The 13,248-nt window shown below is 34.3% G+C and overlaps 1 protein-coding gene across 7 annotated transcripts in view; it reads right to left on the reverse strand.

Annotated features, from left to right (window-relative positions):
- Window positions 1-13,248, reverse strand: part of LOC118736887 (mucin-4) — a 249,715-nt gene that overhangs the window by 109,581 nt on the left and 126,886 nt on the right. The window contains exon 2 of one of the 7 annotated variants that reach the window (XM_036467009.1): window positions 2,232-2,495. The exons of 4 other annotated variants lie outside the window; for them this stretch is intronic. In XM_036467009.1, coding sequence (XP_036322902.1) covers window positions 2,232-2,262 — 31 coding nt within the window. In that variant the 5' untranslated portion in view covers window positions 2,263-2,495. Of the gene's footprint in view, window positions 1-2,231; window positions 2,576-13,248 lie in introns of those variants that run through there. 2 more of the 7 variants (XM_036467010.1, XM_036467007.1) reach the window with 2 other exon arrangements.

A 13,248-nucleotide genomic window follows, 5' to 3' on the forward strand; every position in this document is an offset into this window, starting at 1 on the left:
TTTTTTTTTTTTTTTTTTTTTTTTTTTTTTTTTGTAGAAGTGCGCAGATACATTTTCTACTTAATACATACTATGTACGTATATAGTTACATACATATGTATACTCTGTAACTAAATATACATAAATATATTTTTAGGCGAAGAACTTTAAAGCATACCGTAAATATACATATATTTATGTATGCTTGAACAAATATAAATATGCGACTTTTGCTAGTTATTTAAAGTAAATAAACCAGAAAAAAATTAGCTGCACTCACACATGCGCAGTGTTGATTTGGGCTATGGCTGCCTGCGAATCAGACTTTTCAAAAGGACTGATTTCTTATCAAAAAAATTATAAACACATACTATTCGTATTCGATTATTTTTTATCACTGTTGTTGCTTTCGATGAATTCAACTCAGGCTTGGTTTGTAGATGTGCAATAACTTTTTCGAAAATAGTTGCCACCTGTTAAACAATTAAACTCAAATTATTTAATAATCAATGCCATCAGATCCGCACCGTTCGTTCGATTTTCAAAAGTGGGGCTTGAAACTAAAGGTAATGTGGTTTTACTTTTCGAAAAGAGTTGACACCTTTCGAAAAATTAAGGTCAAGTTATTTAAAAAGTTAAACCAATTATTACAAAATGTGTATCAATCGGAATCAGTTTAAAAATCTTTGTTTCTTAACTTCACTGTAGGAGGTATGCCATTTGTTTGGAAAATTAAATTCAGTTTGAATTAAGGGAATAAGGTAAATATTTTGAATAGGGTTGCCACCTGTTAGAAAAGTCGTCTACAGTTAACTTATACACAATGAAATACTAAAATATGCGAAACAAAAGAGTGTTAAGAAATCTTTAGTTTAAACACTACTAAAGAACATTTTTGAAGTGTTTAGAGGGGGCTGCCTAAGGTTTAAAAAGTTAAATTGACATTATTGATTAAGTTTAGCGAATTGTTGAAATATTGGTATTAATCGGGTTTGATAAGGCTTTATTTCTGAACTATATTCGGAGGGTTGCCACTTGTTTAGAAAATCAAATTCAAATTATTTCATCAGCTTGTTATAATATGTTACACAATGTCAGGCGAGGGTTATTTGAGAAGGTTTTTGGCTTGAAACTGGTTTTGAAGAGAGTTGCCACCTGTTTAAATATCGAATTTAATTTTAGTCTTCAAACTAAAGATTTATTTTCACCCTCTTTCGACATATCTTAATATTTCGTTGTGTATAAGTTAACTGAGTCCGATTTTTCAAATAGGTGGCAATCCTCTTCAAAATATTTACAAATTCTTACGATATTAAACTCGTTTTGTCTAGCGCCCATATGGTGATGCATATTTCTATTACCTTATTCGAATAAATAAAATTGTATAATTTTTTTTTAACAGGTGGCATCCCTCCTACAGTGAAGTTAAGAAACAAAGCTTTTTAAACTGATTCCGATTGATACACCTTTTGTTGGTTTAACTTTTTAAATAATTTCAACTTAATTTTTTAAAAGTTATGTGTTATATATATACATACATATATAGATGGCATTTTCGAAAATTGACTTTCGTACATAAGCCAGTGTTATTTGACTTAATTTGAAATGGTTGAAGCTAGGAGTTTGGATACAATCTTAATTAAAAAATATTGAGAAAGTTTATGATATTCCTTTTATCTCTATCATATAATATAGCTATGTTACTTTGGTACTGCGTTACATTTGGGGGATACTATGTTGTCTCGCCTCTCTCTACCGAGATCTGGTTTGACTGCACATTATATACCTACATACATATATATGTACATAGTTATATACGCATAAATAGTCGGAACATCGACTACTCGAAAATTCAAATATTCGGTAATCCAAACGATAGTTCTCTCAGCATTAGTTACTCAGTAATCCGTGGCAATGGATGGTGGCAATGGCAGTGTAACGAACTATTACGGTAATATTTAATAGCAACTCAGCTTTGCATATTTACCAGTTTATGTGTTGTGCTGAGAGTGATCAGGTGGTTTTTTTTTGTAATTTTGCTTTTTTAACGAACAATTGTGTTTTTCTTATTAAACTTTTCTGAGGCTCTGTTATCATTAGTTCTGATTATAGAGTTTTGACTGTATGTATATATAAAAATTGGCGGCCTGCATACATATAATTATGTATGTATTTTACATAAACATACACCTATACTTAATATATAGCATCGAGTATAATATCTATAGTAGTTTATTGCAATTATACATACATAGATGTGTGTGTGTACAACATTTAAACATTTACCAATTTTTCCATGGGCCAGCGTCGCTTGGGTATTGTTAAAACGAATTCTGTTGTTATTGTTGCTGCTGCAAAGCTATTGTTGATTATTGGCTGCTGTTGTACGTATGCATGTATGTATGTATGTTTATAGGTATGTATTAATTCGCGCTGAAAAGCTTGCGGACACTGCAGTCATCTGCTGCCTGCTGCTGGCTGCGTGCTACTTGCCTATTGTTGTTGGTACATATAGCTGCATGTATGTGTATGTAAATTGGTTAAAATAATTCAAAAGCAAAGAAAATTTACTTTTTTAATTATCTGGCAACTATGTCTGTTGGTTTTGTTTTGTTTTCTCTACTCTGCCCGATATGGTAACATTTTTGTTTTTAATTAAATATTTCGATTTTTACTTAAACTTCGCGTGTTGCATGCCACTCTGCTGCTGCAGCTGCTGTTTTTGTCTTTAGTTGCTGTAGCTTTTGGTGTTTTTGGTTTTTGAATTTCTTCGTTTTTAATTTTTATTTAGATTGCACTTGAATTTTTTTGCGTGTTTTTGTGTCTTTGTAAAATTTTAAAAACTGATTTTCATATGCCAACTTTTTTTTTTTTGCAATTTTTCTTGTATAATATGTATGTATGTATATTTAATTATTTTGTTTGTATATACTTTTATTTGCTTTAGTTTTGTATATATTATATTTTTTTGAACTCAACAAAAATATGTGTGTGTGTGTGTTTTCAACAAAAATGTCTAGTTTTCAAAAAACCTGCGTATATGCAAAAATTTAGTAAATTCGCACAATTTTAATTTAAATATTACAAAACGAAATTCAACTAGTGCGGGTAGCCAAAAAAGAAAATAAGAAAGTAGAATTAAAAAAAAAAATAAAAATGCTATCATTGAAAAAATTCAGCCGTGGCTGTTTTGTTTGTCAAATTGACACGCATTTCCCGCACTGAACGCCTCAAAACGCGTACAGAAATGCGTTCGTCGCGCGAAAGTGTTGCGTGGGATGGCTGCGGGACGGTTTGCACTGGCTTGGAGGTCTTCGGTATTTATTTTTTTTTCGTAGATTTACAGTTATCATTTAGGCAAGCGCTTGCCGTAGGTGTTGCATTTTTGTTTAATTTCCGCGCTCCGAAAAATCACTAAATCAGCACGTTGCTGCGCATTTCTTCAAGATAAATAACAAACAAATTAAAAAAAAAAATTTTAACCAAAAATTTTTATAGGCATCTTGAAATTGTCGCTGATCACAGCAGTTAATTATTTTTTCGCTGCATTTCACTTTAGCAAATACATATTTTTTAGTTTTTCTTTTGCGGTGTGAGAGCATTTCATTTTTATCAAAAACATTTTTGTTTTTCTGTCGTTGTTCATTTTGGTGTGGTTTCCGTTTCAAAGTTAATTTACTCAAGTTTGCCCAAAATCAATTCAAAAGACATACCTTCCTGCATACATATACAAATTTTAAAGTTAACTCTCTCATCATCAGCGTTGCCCAAATTTTGTGCTGAGCTCGCCGATCTCCTAAGAAAAAAGCGCTACAAAGCTGACGAAAATAGACATTTGCAAAACTTTACGCAGAAAAAAGTGGGAAATGATTAACGCTGGACCACAGTCTGGACGCCGGGAGTTCAGCGATGCAAAGTGAAAAAAAAATCCAAAGAAAAATAATTACAGCTGAAAAAGAACCGAAAAGTAATGCAAAGTAAAATTACTCAAAATAAAAGAAAGTCCAGCAATGCGAAGCTAACGAACGCAAAAGCATCATGGTTAACGACGAAAAAATCATGGAAATGAATAATAACAAAAAACTGCTGGAAAATGGAAATAAGTTGCCAAAAGTAAATTGTAATTTGCGTGCCCGAAACACACAAGAAAAATAATGCCGAATGCCAAAGCGAAAAACTAAATGGAAACAAAAATTTTGGTATGGAAAATAGTGTGGCGTCCTTCGCCGCCGGAAATTGAAGAAGCTGAAAAAATGGCAAACTTTAGAGACAAGCTATAAAGCAGAGTAAAGAAACAAAAAATAAAAAAATAAAAAAAACAAGCAGGAAAAATGAAAATAAATTAAACCCGAAGGGGGAAGGGAATAAATGCAAAAAAAAAAATACGAAAGAAATAATCAGTCATTAACTCGGCTGTCGCTCGCCCCCGCCTCTGCTTCGTCCCTCACCACCCCAATTGCTTGCAAAAACTGCGAATTTCGCAGGGAAGAAAACAGAGTGCAAGCCGGCAAACAGTGGAAAAAGCCCGCCGGCAAAGTTGTGTCCCGTCAGAAGCCAAGGTGCGCTGGGTGGCATTGTGATTTTTTTACTTCTTCTTCCTGTACTTTCAATGCATTGGAGTTGAAGTGGAAAATATTTTGTCTGCACGCTGGCAACTGCAATGGCGAGAGGAAATGGAATGAATGTGAATGAACGGGGTGGGTGCTGCTGCCGGTAAGGTCAAGTCTAAATGAATACTGTCAAAAATCACCTCGTCTATGAGTTTTAAGACAAAGAAATTTTTGCAGTGCAATTTTTTTTTGATTCCGGAATTTTCAGTAAATTTTCGTACGGCTGCTACCGTAATAACTTAATGTGAATAACAAAAAGTTCGTAGTAGGTGGGACTGAGTGTTTAAAAGTCATGTAGATAAGGTCAACGCTTGCAATTTTTGATGTCCTTTTTTTTTAAGGAAAGCTAAGAGAAATTATTGTTACAATACTCTAGAACCTAACGCAGATAACGAATTACTGCGAAACAATGAACACTTAAAAAAAAAGGTATCACACAAAGCCACCAAGAACCATTGGCGGAAGAGGCTGTACTAAGTGATACAAAAAATAATAATTGATTGGCATTTACTTGGCAGTTCTATGCAGGTATGCCCAAGCTAGATAAATCAGTAGACGAAGGAGTATTCGCAGAGAAACTCGCGACAGCGATGCCATACCGCTTCGCAGACCATTGCTGTGATAGACCGTTGAATAGTCTAATCTATACATACATTTGTGGTCAGCTGATTAAGTCAAGTGACATTTTGACTAGTTTTGACAATTTTTCTTTTGTTTATTTAATGCTTATATTTTTTTTATAAAAGTCTATCACTTTGCATGACCAGCGCACACATCCACATTTCAAGCTTCAAAAAAATTATGAAAATTCAACAAACTTCAACAATTACGCCCAAAATGTTTAAAAATTTTATTTAGAATTTTTTGAAAAATTTTGGGTATGCAGTTTTGAAGCTCATTAGATTTTAGTAAAGTACAAATTTCAAGACGCTAGAAAATCGCGTAGATTTTTAATAATTTTTTTTTTGCTAATTGTGCCTGGCATTTTCTCCCGTAAAAACGAAATTTTTGAGCATACATATTTTATATGGAAGAAAATGCACAACACCGTCAGCCAAAAAATTATTAAAAATCAACGCAATTTTCTAGCGTCTTGAAGTTTTCACTTTAACCTACTCAAATTTAATGGGCTACATACCCAAAATTTTTCTAAAAATTCTGAATTTTTTGGTACAATCAGTGGCGGACCCACGGAGGGTGTTTTAATACATAGACGCCATATTATACATACATATGCGCCATATTAAAACACTCCCCGTGGGTCCGCCACTGACTGACACGTAGTTTTTTTTTTTTTAATTCCAGACCTTTTACTTATAATAGGTGAGCCCAAGAGGGGATTTGGGGATTTACTCGAGAGCGTCAGACTAACATATGGGGGATACCCTGCAGCCTGTTGAGTATCTCTACCAAATCTAAGCCATCTGCGTAGAGCCACACGCATAGAATAGTAAAAAAAAAATGATAGTTGGATATAGATGGGCAAGATGTAGAAGAAATTGACGACCAAGTCCAACATCCTGTATGATGATAGTTCCAGGGATGGATATTAAGAATAAAATAATTTACGCTTATAAGTGTTTACAATAATAAATGTTTGCTTGACTGCGCTTCTCAATAACGAAACAAATTTTTTAAACCGTCAGATTAAGATAATCCCTCTAGATAATCGTCAGATTATGGAGCAGCACGACCAGGCCATTGAGACGAACCTGTTTTTTGCATCTTCAAGTAGACGCCACTGGCTTGCGTCACATCTGACAGATTATTGAATGGTGCTTCATTCGGGTCTACTTAACATTTCTTGGGAATATCTGATGCGCTCGAGTAAATATTTTTTTTCACCTGTTTTTTTAACCCTTCCGTATGTCCACCCCCACTATGAAAACGGGTAGATTAGCAAATCTCCGTCATCAGAAGGAAGTTTGATTTATTCACTATCAATATCTGACGCGCTCGAGTAAATCCATGTCACGCTTTTTGGGTTTTAAATTTTTCGGAGCCTGTAGATCCTCCACCCACCGCTAAAAGGAAAAACATTCCATGACTTTTTTTTCTTTTTTGTAATAGAAATGTTATTTCGAGCGTAGTAAAATATCTTGATATTTGGAAAGAAAAAGTTATGAAAAGATCAACGAGTATGTACATATAAGTATTTAAGTTAACATCACGCAATGGAAACATTAAACATTTTGGAAGCTTAACAGAGCACTTAACTGCAGTTAAGCGTGTGGTGAAACCAGGCTAGTATAATGATTCATTTATTTTGAAAGTGGCATAAGGTCATGCCGCCGCTTGGCTTCAGTGATCACACGTTCAGCGTCCTTTATTTGTGTAACTTCATCGGTCAAAGGCAAAAAGCTTTGTCATTAGTTTATGAAAGTAAATCGATTTTCAGAAGCATTCAATAAAAATAACTAACCATTTAAGGAAAGAGATGCTAATGACCTATGCCAATTTCAATATGTATAAACGGCTCATACAAGGACATACATACATATGTATGTACTTAAGTGACACGTTTTTTATTAAAAGTAAAATTTTTCTTTGGGCCTTCATTAATCTAACTAACAATTTCCAAAACTTTTTTGACGTCGCAATATTTTTCCTTATTTTAGTAGAGCTACTGCGCTATTTGACAAAGGTAAGCAAATATTTTTTCTCTACGACATCTTTATCACTGAAATTATTTAAATTAAAAGTATCAAGGCTATTCTGGTCTTAACATATTTTAGATTTGTTTTTTTTTTTGTCGTACGACATAATTTTAGTTCTATTTCACAGTGGTGCTCGAAATTAAGTCGAAAAATTTACTCAAATTGAATTGAATTTCGAGGAATCTACACGAAATTGAAAACCAGCTCTGAGCCCTATATAGATGGAAAGCGATGTTTTGATTTGTCGCTTCTAAACTTTATTTGAAAATTATAACCTGAGAATAGATTTCTGTGCTGATAAGGTTTCTTTTCTAAATTGTACGCTTTTTATGCATTCCGATCACAGTTGACGCCATAAGAGCAGAAGTGGCATAAACCACAAAAAAATTGTGTGCGAGATAGAGCTGCCAGGCTTTGTGGTTTTGCTGGATTTGTTCTGGTTTTAGACAAATTGTTGCCTGTTGTCCTGGTCCACACCACTTTCATTTCTGGTATATTTTTTTATGAAAAAAGGCTCTGTTTTCTGTTAGTTTTAACAAACAATTGATAACGAACTTTTTTGCTAGCATGTTCAACAATATATGATGAGTTTGCTTTCTTTATTTTTAGTTTATTTGGGTAAAATCGTAATTTTTTTATCATTCGGAAAATGCCAAAAAAAAGTGTACCTAAGTTCCTGAACAGGTACACGGCTGAGGGTACATATGTATCTACATGCTACTCACTAGATAATTTCAGGAGCTAAAATCTCTTCAAAATAGCCTTTTCGCAAGCCATTCCTTCCTCCATTCTTTTTTGTATGGAGTGGCACAAATTGAAGAGCTTCTGCTTTTGCTACCTAAAGAAGAGCTTCCGGACGGGCTTTTGTAAGACGTACGTAAGACGAAGGCCTTTTGCTTGCTTAAATTTCATTTATAATGCTAAATAATATAAACGTATGTATACCTACGTTCTTCATTTAAGAGCGCCTACCTAAATTATCTTCTGATTTTGCATTTAATGATTATGACGTGCCTTGTAGGATATGTGGCAATGGTGATAAGGAAAGCATTCGCGATCGCATTAAGGACGCCACACATATTTCCAAGCTAACAAATTCGAAACTTGAGCTTTTCATACAGCATACCATCCGTCATTCAACTCTACGGGTTGTTCCACAAAACTACATTGCTTGTAATATCAGAAATAACTTCAAAAATTCCCGAAAAATTAAAAACATCGAATTGATAGCAATAACGTGTTTATGAATTTTTAAGCATGATTTTTGTAAAGTGCCGTTTGACAACAATTAACAAAAATATTGAAACTGTTGTTCTTTAAAATTTCAGCCAGAGCCTTTTTTTGAAAATGATTTAAATGAACGTACTCATAGCATCGCTAATGTTAACAAAATATAAAGTTTCAAGGAAACGTTACATGATTTTTTTTCTCAAACTTCCTCAAATCGAAAAACTTATAACACTGTACGGCAAAATCAACTTTTTTTCTAGGTATTGGACCAGAGTTGGAGTCATAGGTAAATCAGTGATTTCTCCATTTTTCGAAGTTGGCCTCCGAAATCGAGATATTGGCCTTCGAAGTGCGAAATAGGACCTTTGGTAAAAAATTATTATTGTATGTAAATAACTAAAAACCTAAAAATATAGACGTAGTCCTCCTTTCGCTCTTATTTAAATGGTATAAATGTAACTGCGTTTTGTGCAAACTTCTATTACAGGTGCTATAAGGTGTCCTATATGCATATTTGTATACTTCGTATATAAAAAGTTTAGAAAAAAATAAATTTTTTTATAAAAAAAATTTTAACAAAAAAATTATTAACAGTTTTGTTTTTTAAATTGGTATCGTTATAAAGACGATTAAAGCCCCTTTCTTCTGATACGCATATTTGTATACTTCGTATATAAAATACGATTAAATTCAATTGTATTACTAATGAGTAATTTTTCTGTAAATTTTTTTTTATAAGAAAAAATTGGTATCTTTTCCTTTTGAGTGAATTTCTCAAATTTTTATATAGTTTTTATCGAAGTATACAAATATGCATATTAGACGAAAGAGGTTTTAATCACCTTAACAACGATGCCAATTTTTTAAAAATCGGTGAGTAATTTTTTTGTTTACAATTTTTTTTGATAAAAAAAAGGTTATTCTTTCCTCTTAAGTGCTTTTCTCAAATTTTTATTCACGAAGCATACAAACGTGCATATCACAAGAAAGGAGATTAAATTACAAAGATATGCACTTTTTAAAATCAGTTCAAAATTTTCTTAAATATTAAGTTTTTAATTTTTGGAAGATCTGACATTTGATCCGTTATAGCACCTGTAATATATGTAAGTTTTCACAAAAAAAATTATATACCATGTGAATAACAGAAAAAGGCGAACAACGCTTATATTTTTACTTTTTTTTTTTGCTTTTTACATGTAATAATTAAAAATAATTTTTTACCAAAAGTCCAATTTCATACTTCGAATGGCCATATCTCGATTTCGGTGACTAACTTCGAAAAACGGGAAAATTACATTTTTTACTTATGACTCAGTCTCTTAAAAGAAGTTGGTTTGGTCCAATACCCAGCCGAGTGCTGTACAGTGTAATTTATCCGACATGCTGGTAAAATAAGCTCAAATATTTAGTAATGGAGGAGATAGAGATCATTATCTTCAAATGGCTTATGACTACCTTTTGACTGTTCAGCCTAAAAGTGTTGAGGTCGAAATATGTTTTTCATCAGCAGGTTTTTTGTGTAACAACTTCAAGGCAAAATCGGAAGACTCCGCTTTGAATGCCTTGCTGTTCTTAAGTGCAATAATAACAACACCAGCCTAAAAAAGAGGTTTGTGCTTTTAACCAGACCCACCTACCATCAGTGGTGCGTGTGACTTGTGCGCCCTAACAAATTTCGAGTAAATTGCGAAAAAATTGCAAAAAATCGCCATTCGACATTTCTTTATGGAGTAGAGTAAAAATTTGTTTTTGTACATTTTTGTTTAATAGGACTGGGTATTTACATTGTTACTTTTTTTAGATGTATGCGTTCCTCAATCATATGGCTTTTTAAATACAATTTAAAAAATGTATTACGTTAAGATTTATCTGTATTCATAAATATGTGAATTTTACAATCAGTTTATCGCAAATTTTAAATGCCTTCAGATATAGAATTTTTGCTCATATTCTTAAAAGTTACGTCTCAATGTGTGTCCCGGGATAAATCGCCGAAATCCCGTGATCACCGTTTTCCGCATATTTTGGCATCCCTAGCATACACCCAGCAGAAAATGTGTCCGTACAATGTTTTTTTTTTTTTTAATATTCACAATTCTTCGTGCTCACTTTGTAGCAAATTTTTTTATAAAAATTTATTGAATACTATAACAAGAACCCAAAAATTCTAAAGTTCAAAACTTTGTGCAAAAAAATGAGCAAGGCCGTCAATGAAAAAAAATCCAAAAACCAACGGCAATTCTTAGCTTAATTTGTAAATGAATTTATACAGGAAATCTTATTTAATTCGCTTGTTCATTCTCTGCACTCCCACCTAAATAAGCTTTTGGTTCCTGGCAATGTTTTGAGATGAGTAAAATTACAATTCACATAAAATACAAAGAAAATTTGTGATACTTATGGTGGTAGATGTGTTGGGATGCAATTTAGCAAAAATCAGTGGTAAAACTGCAACAAATGTTCTAAAAGTCCGAGCCCTGATCTTGAAGCATGAGTTGTAATCTGTCCCATCGCTCCTTCCTAAAAGGCGCATATCAAGCGTTTTAAAGCCTTTATTTATTTTCGCTAGTCACTAGTCACAATTTAAAGTCCTGTAAGGCGAGGCAACGCAGGCACATTAATTTCAGAAAGTCGATCACTGAATTCGCCAAACAAATGCTTCACCATTTAACACTTGTTTTTCTTGAGGAAAAATTTAGCAAAAATTAAACTTGCTAGTGCACCAGGTGCAAGTTGAAATTGATTTTCCAGAGCAAAGGTGGCAATGCAAGCGCTTTTTCCCTACATTCCCGTGTAAACTGGCGGAAAGTGCTTTTTGCAGATATGCAGAAATCACTTTCGGAAATAAGAATTGCAAGGTGTAACGGCAACTGAAATTACACAAATCGCTTTCAGGAAAATGTTCAACTTGCTCGTGCTGCACTAGCAATTTTTATTTTTGTTACAACGCTGTGAAAATAATCGGGTGTTGCCGCCTAACGCGATTTTTAAAGAAGAGACAAAAACTTATATTGGAAAGTTCGAGTTTATGAAGTAAAAACAGCTTTCGAGAGTAACTTTACATGCAAAGTGTAACTGCTGAGTGACTTGCCACTTAGCCTTTCGGTTGCAATGACAACTTGCAGTTTTAATTTTTGAGATAGGTTTTCGAAAAGTGGATAAAAGTACTTCTTGGGTGGTATTCGCGCGGAAAAAGGTAGGCGTTTTCTTCCCGTTTTTGATAGAAAAACGTGTTGTAAAGTAATTACGTTGCTACGTCTAACTGCACCATTAGATGTATGTAGTCAAGTGAAAGGCTTGGATTTTGCCTACTTGAAAACCTAGCACATAACCTGCTTATGGTAGGTATGTTGATAGTAAAGTTTCTACATAAAGATGCAGCCCAAAGTTTGCATCTTCATCGTTGAAGGCAGGAAGCGGCAAACTGTCAAAAGAAGCGAGTGGAAAAAACAGCTGAAAGTTTTGCGCTGCTAACACATCTCGGGCATAATAAATTGGACAATTTAACGGTTGCTTCAAGAGCAACCCAGCTCTCCACGATAGATTAGATACTTGTTGCTCGAAAATGCGCAAAGCGCTTTTTAAGTACTTCACTTGTGAAAGAAAACCACATTTTTTTTTTAAACCAACTCTTGAAACACATTCACTTTCAGCGTTCTTAGTTTTTTACACCACGTATTTACTAGAAACAAAAAAAAAAAAAAAATTTCATTTCGCTGTCATTGATATTTTCCACAAAAGTATTTGCTCTCAAATAATCCTTCACCACTTTTGGCTTAACGAGTATTTTTATCCCTTGATTTTCTTAAAACTCGATATTGCTTTAATTGAACTCAGCGGCTTTCTTTACTACGACGATTAAACACTCGTAAACTCGCGACCTGGCTTCCGCTGTAAAATTCCGTTGGCACCGCAGATGTTTTTGTATTTTTTATTGTAGCATTTTAATACTTTACTAATTTTCTGTTAAATTTATTGCACTTGCAGTCGGGGTCACTACATTATATTTCGGCGTATGCAATTTCTTTTTGCAATCAAATTGTCGTCGAATATTTATTGCAGAACAATTCTTTTAAATTATTTATTTTATTGAACTCAAAATTGCACACAAAAAATCAATGACGGTTAAAAAATGCACTAAATATTGTTGACGCGTTGTTAACGCCACACCATCACCGACTGTTCTAAGAACGACGCAGGCGACGAGAAAGCAGGAAAAAGTCGCGGCACAGCACAGCACGGCACGGCACGGCAAGTGTAAAATTAAGTAACATTCGTGAAAATAACGCGAAAAATAGCCATCAAAAATATATAATAGTAATAGTTAGTAACAACGTGAACGGTGCGCCGGTACGCGTACGCGACTGCACAATCGAACAGAATAGAATTCGAGTGGCGACGGCGCGCTGATTCGCAGTTCGCGGTTCGCGGTTCGCGGTACACGACGCGTTCAACGCGCGGCGTTTTGCGTGCGAATGGTGAGTCCGTGTGACTGGTGGCCGGTGCGTTTGGTGGGTGGGGAGGGCGCGCTGCAGGGTGGTGGTGGTGGTAATGGAGGTGCTAGTGTTGCGCTGCGCTGCATGGCATTACAGTGTCGAGTGCGCCAACCGAGTTGTTTGACTGCGTGTGCAGCACAGGCTGTAGTGCGAATGCGGCGGCTAACAATGCATTTTGGGTGCAGCTGCGGGCGCGAGCTTAATTAACTGCCAAAAAAAACAAAGTATAAGTGCGTGAAGCGCGCAAACTTTTATTTTTTGCTGTAGAGCGA

This window comes from Rhagoletis pomonella, unplaced genomic scaffold (genome assembly GCF_013731165.1).
Source record: "Rhagoletis pomonella isolate Grant_MI unplaced genomic scaffold, Rhpom_1.0 Rhpom_scaffold_00004, whole genome shotgun sequence".
In the NCBI taxonomy this organism is placed as follows: domain Eukaryota; kingdom Metazoa; phylum Arthropoda; class Insecta; order Diptera; family Tephritidae; genus Rhagoletis; species Rhagoletis pomonella.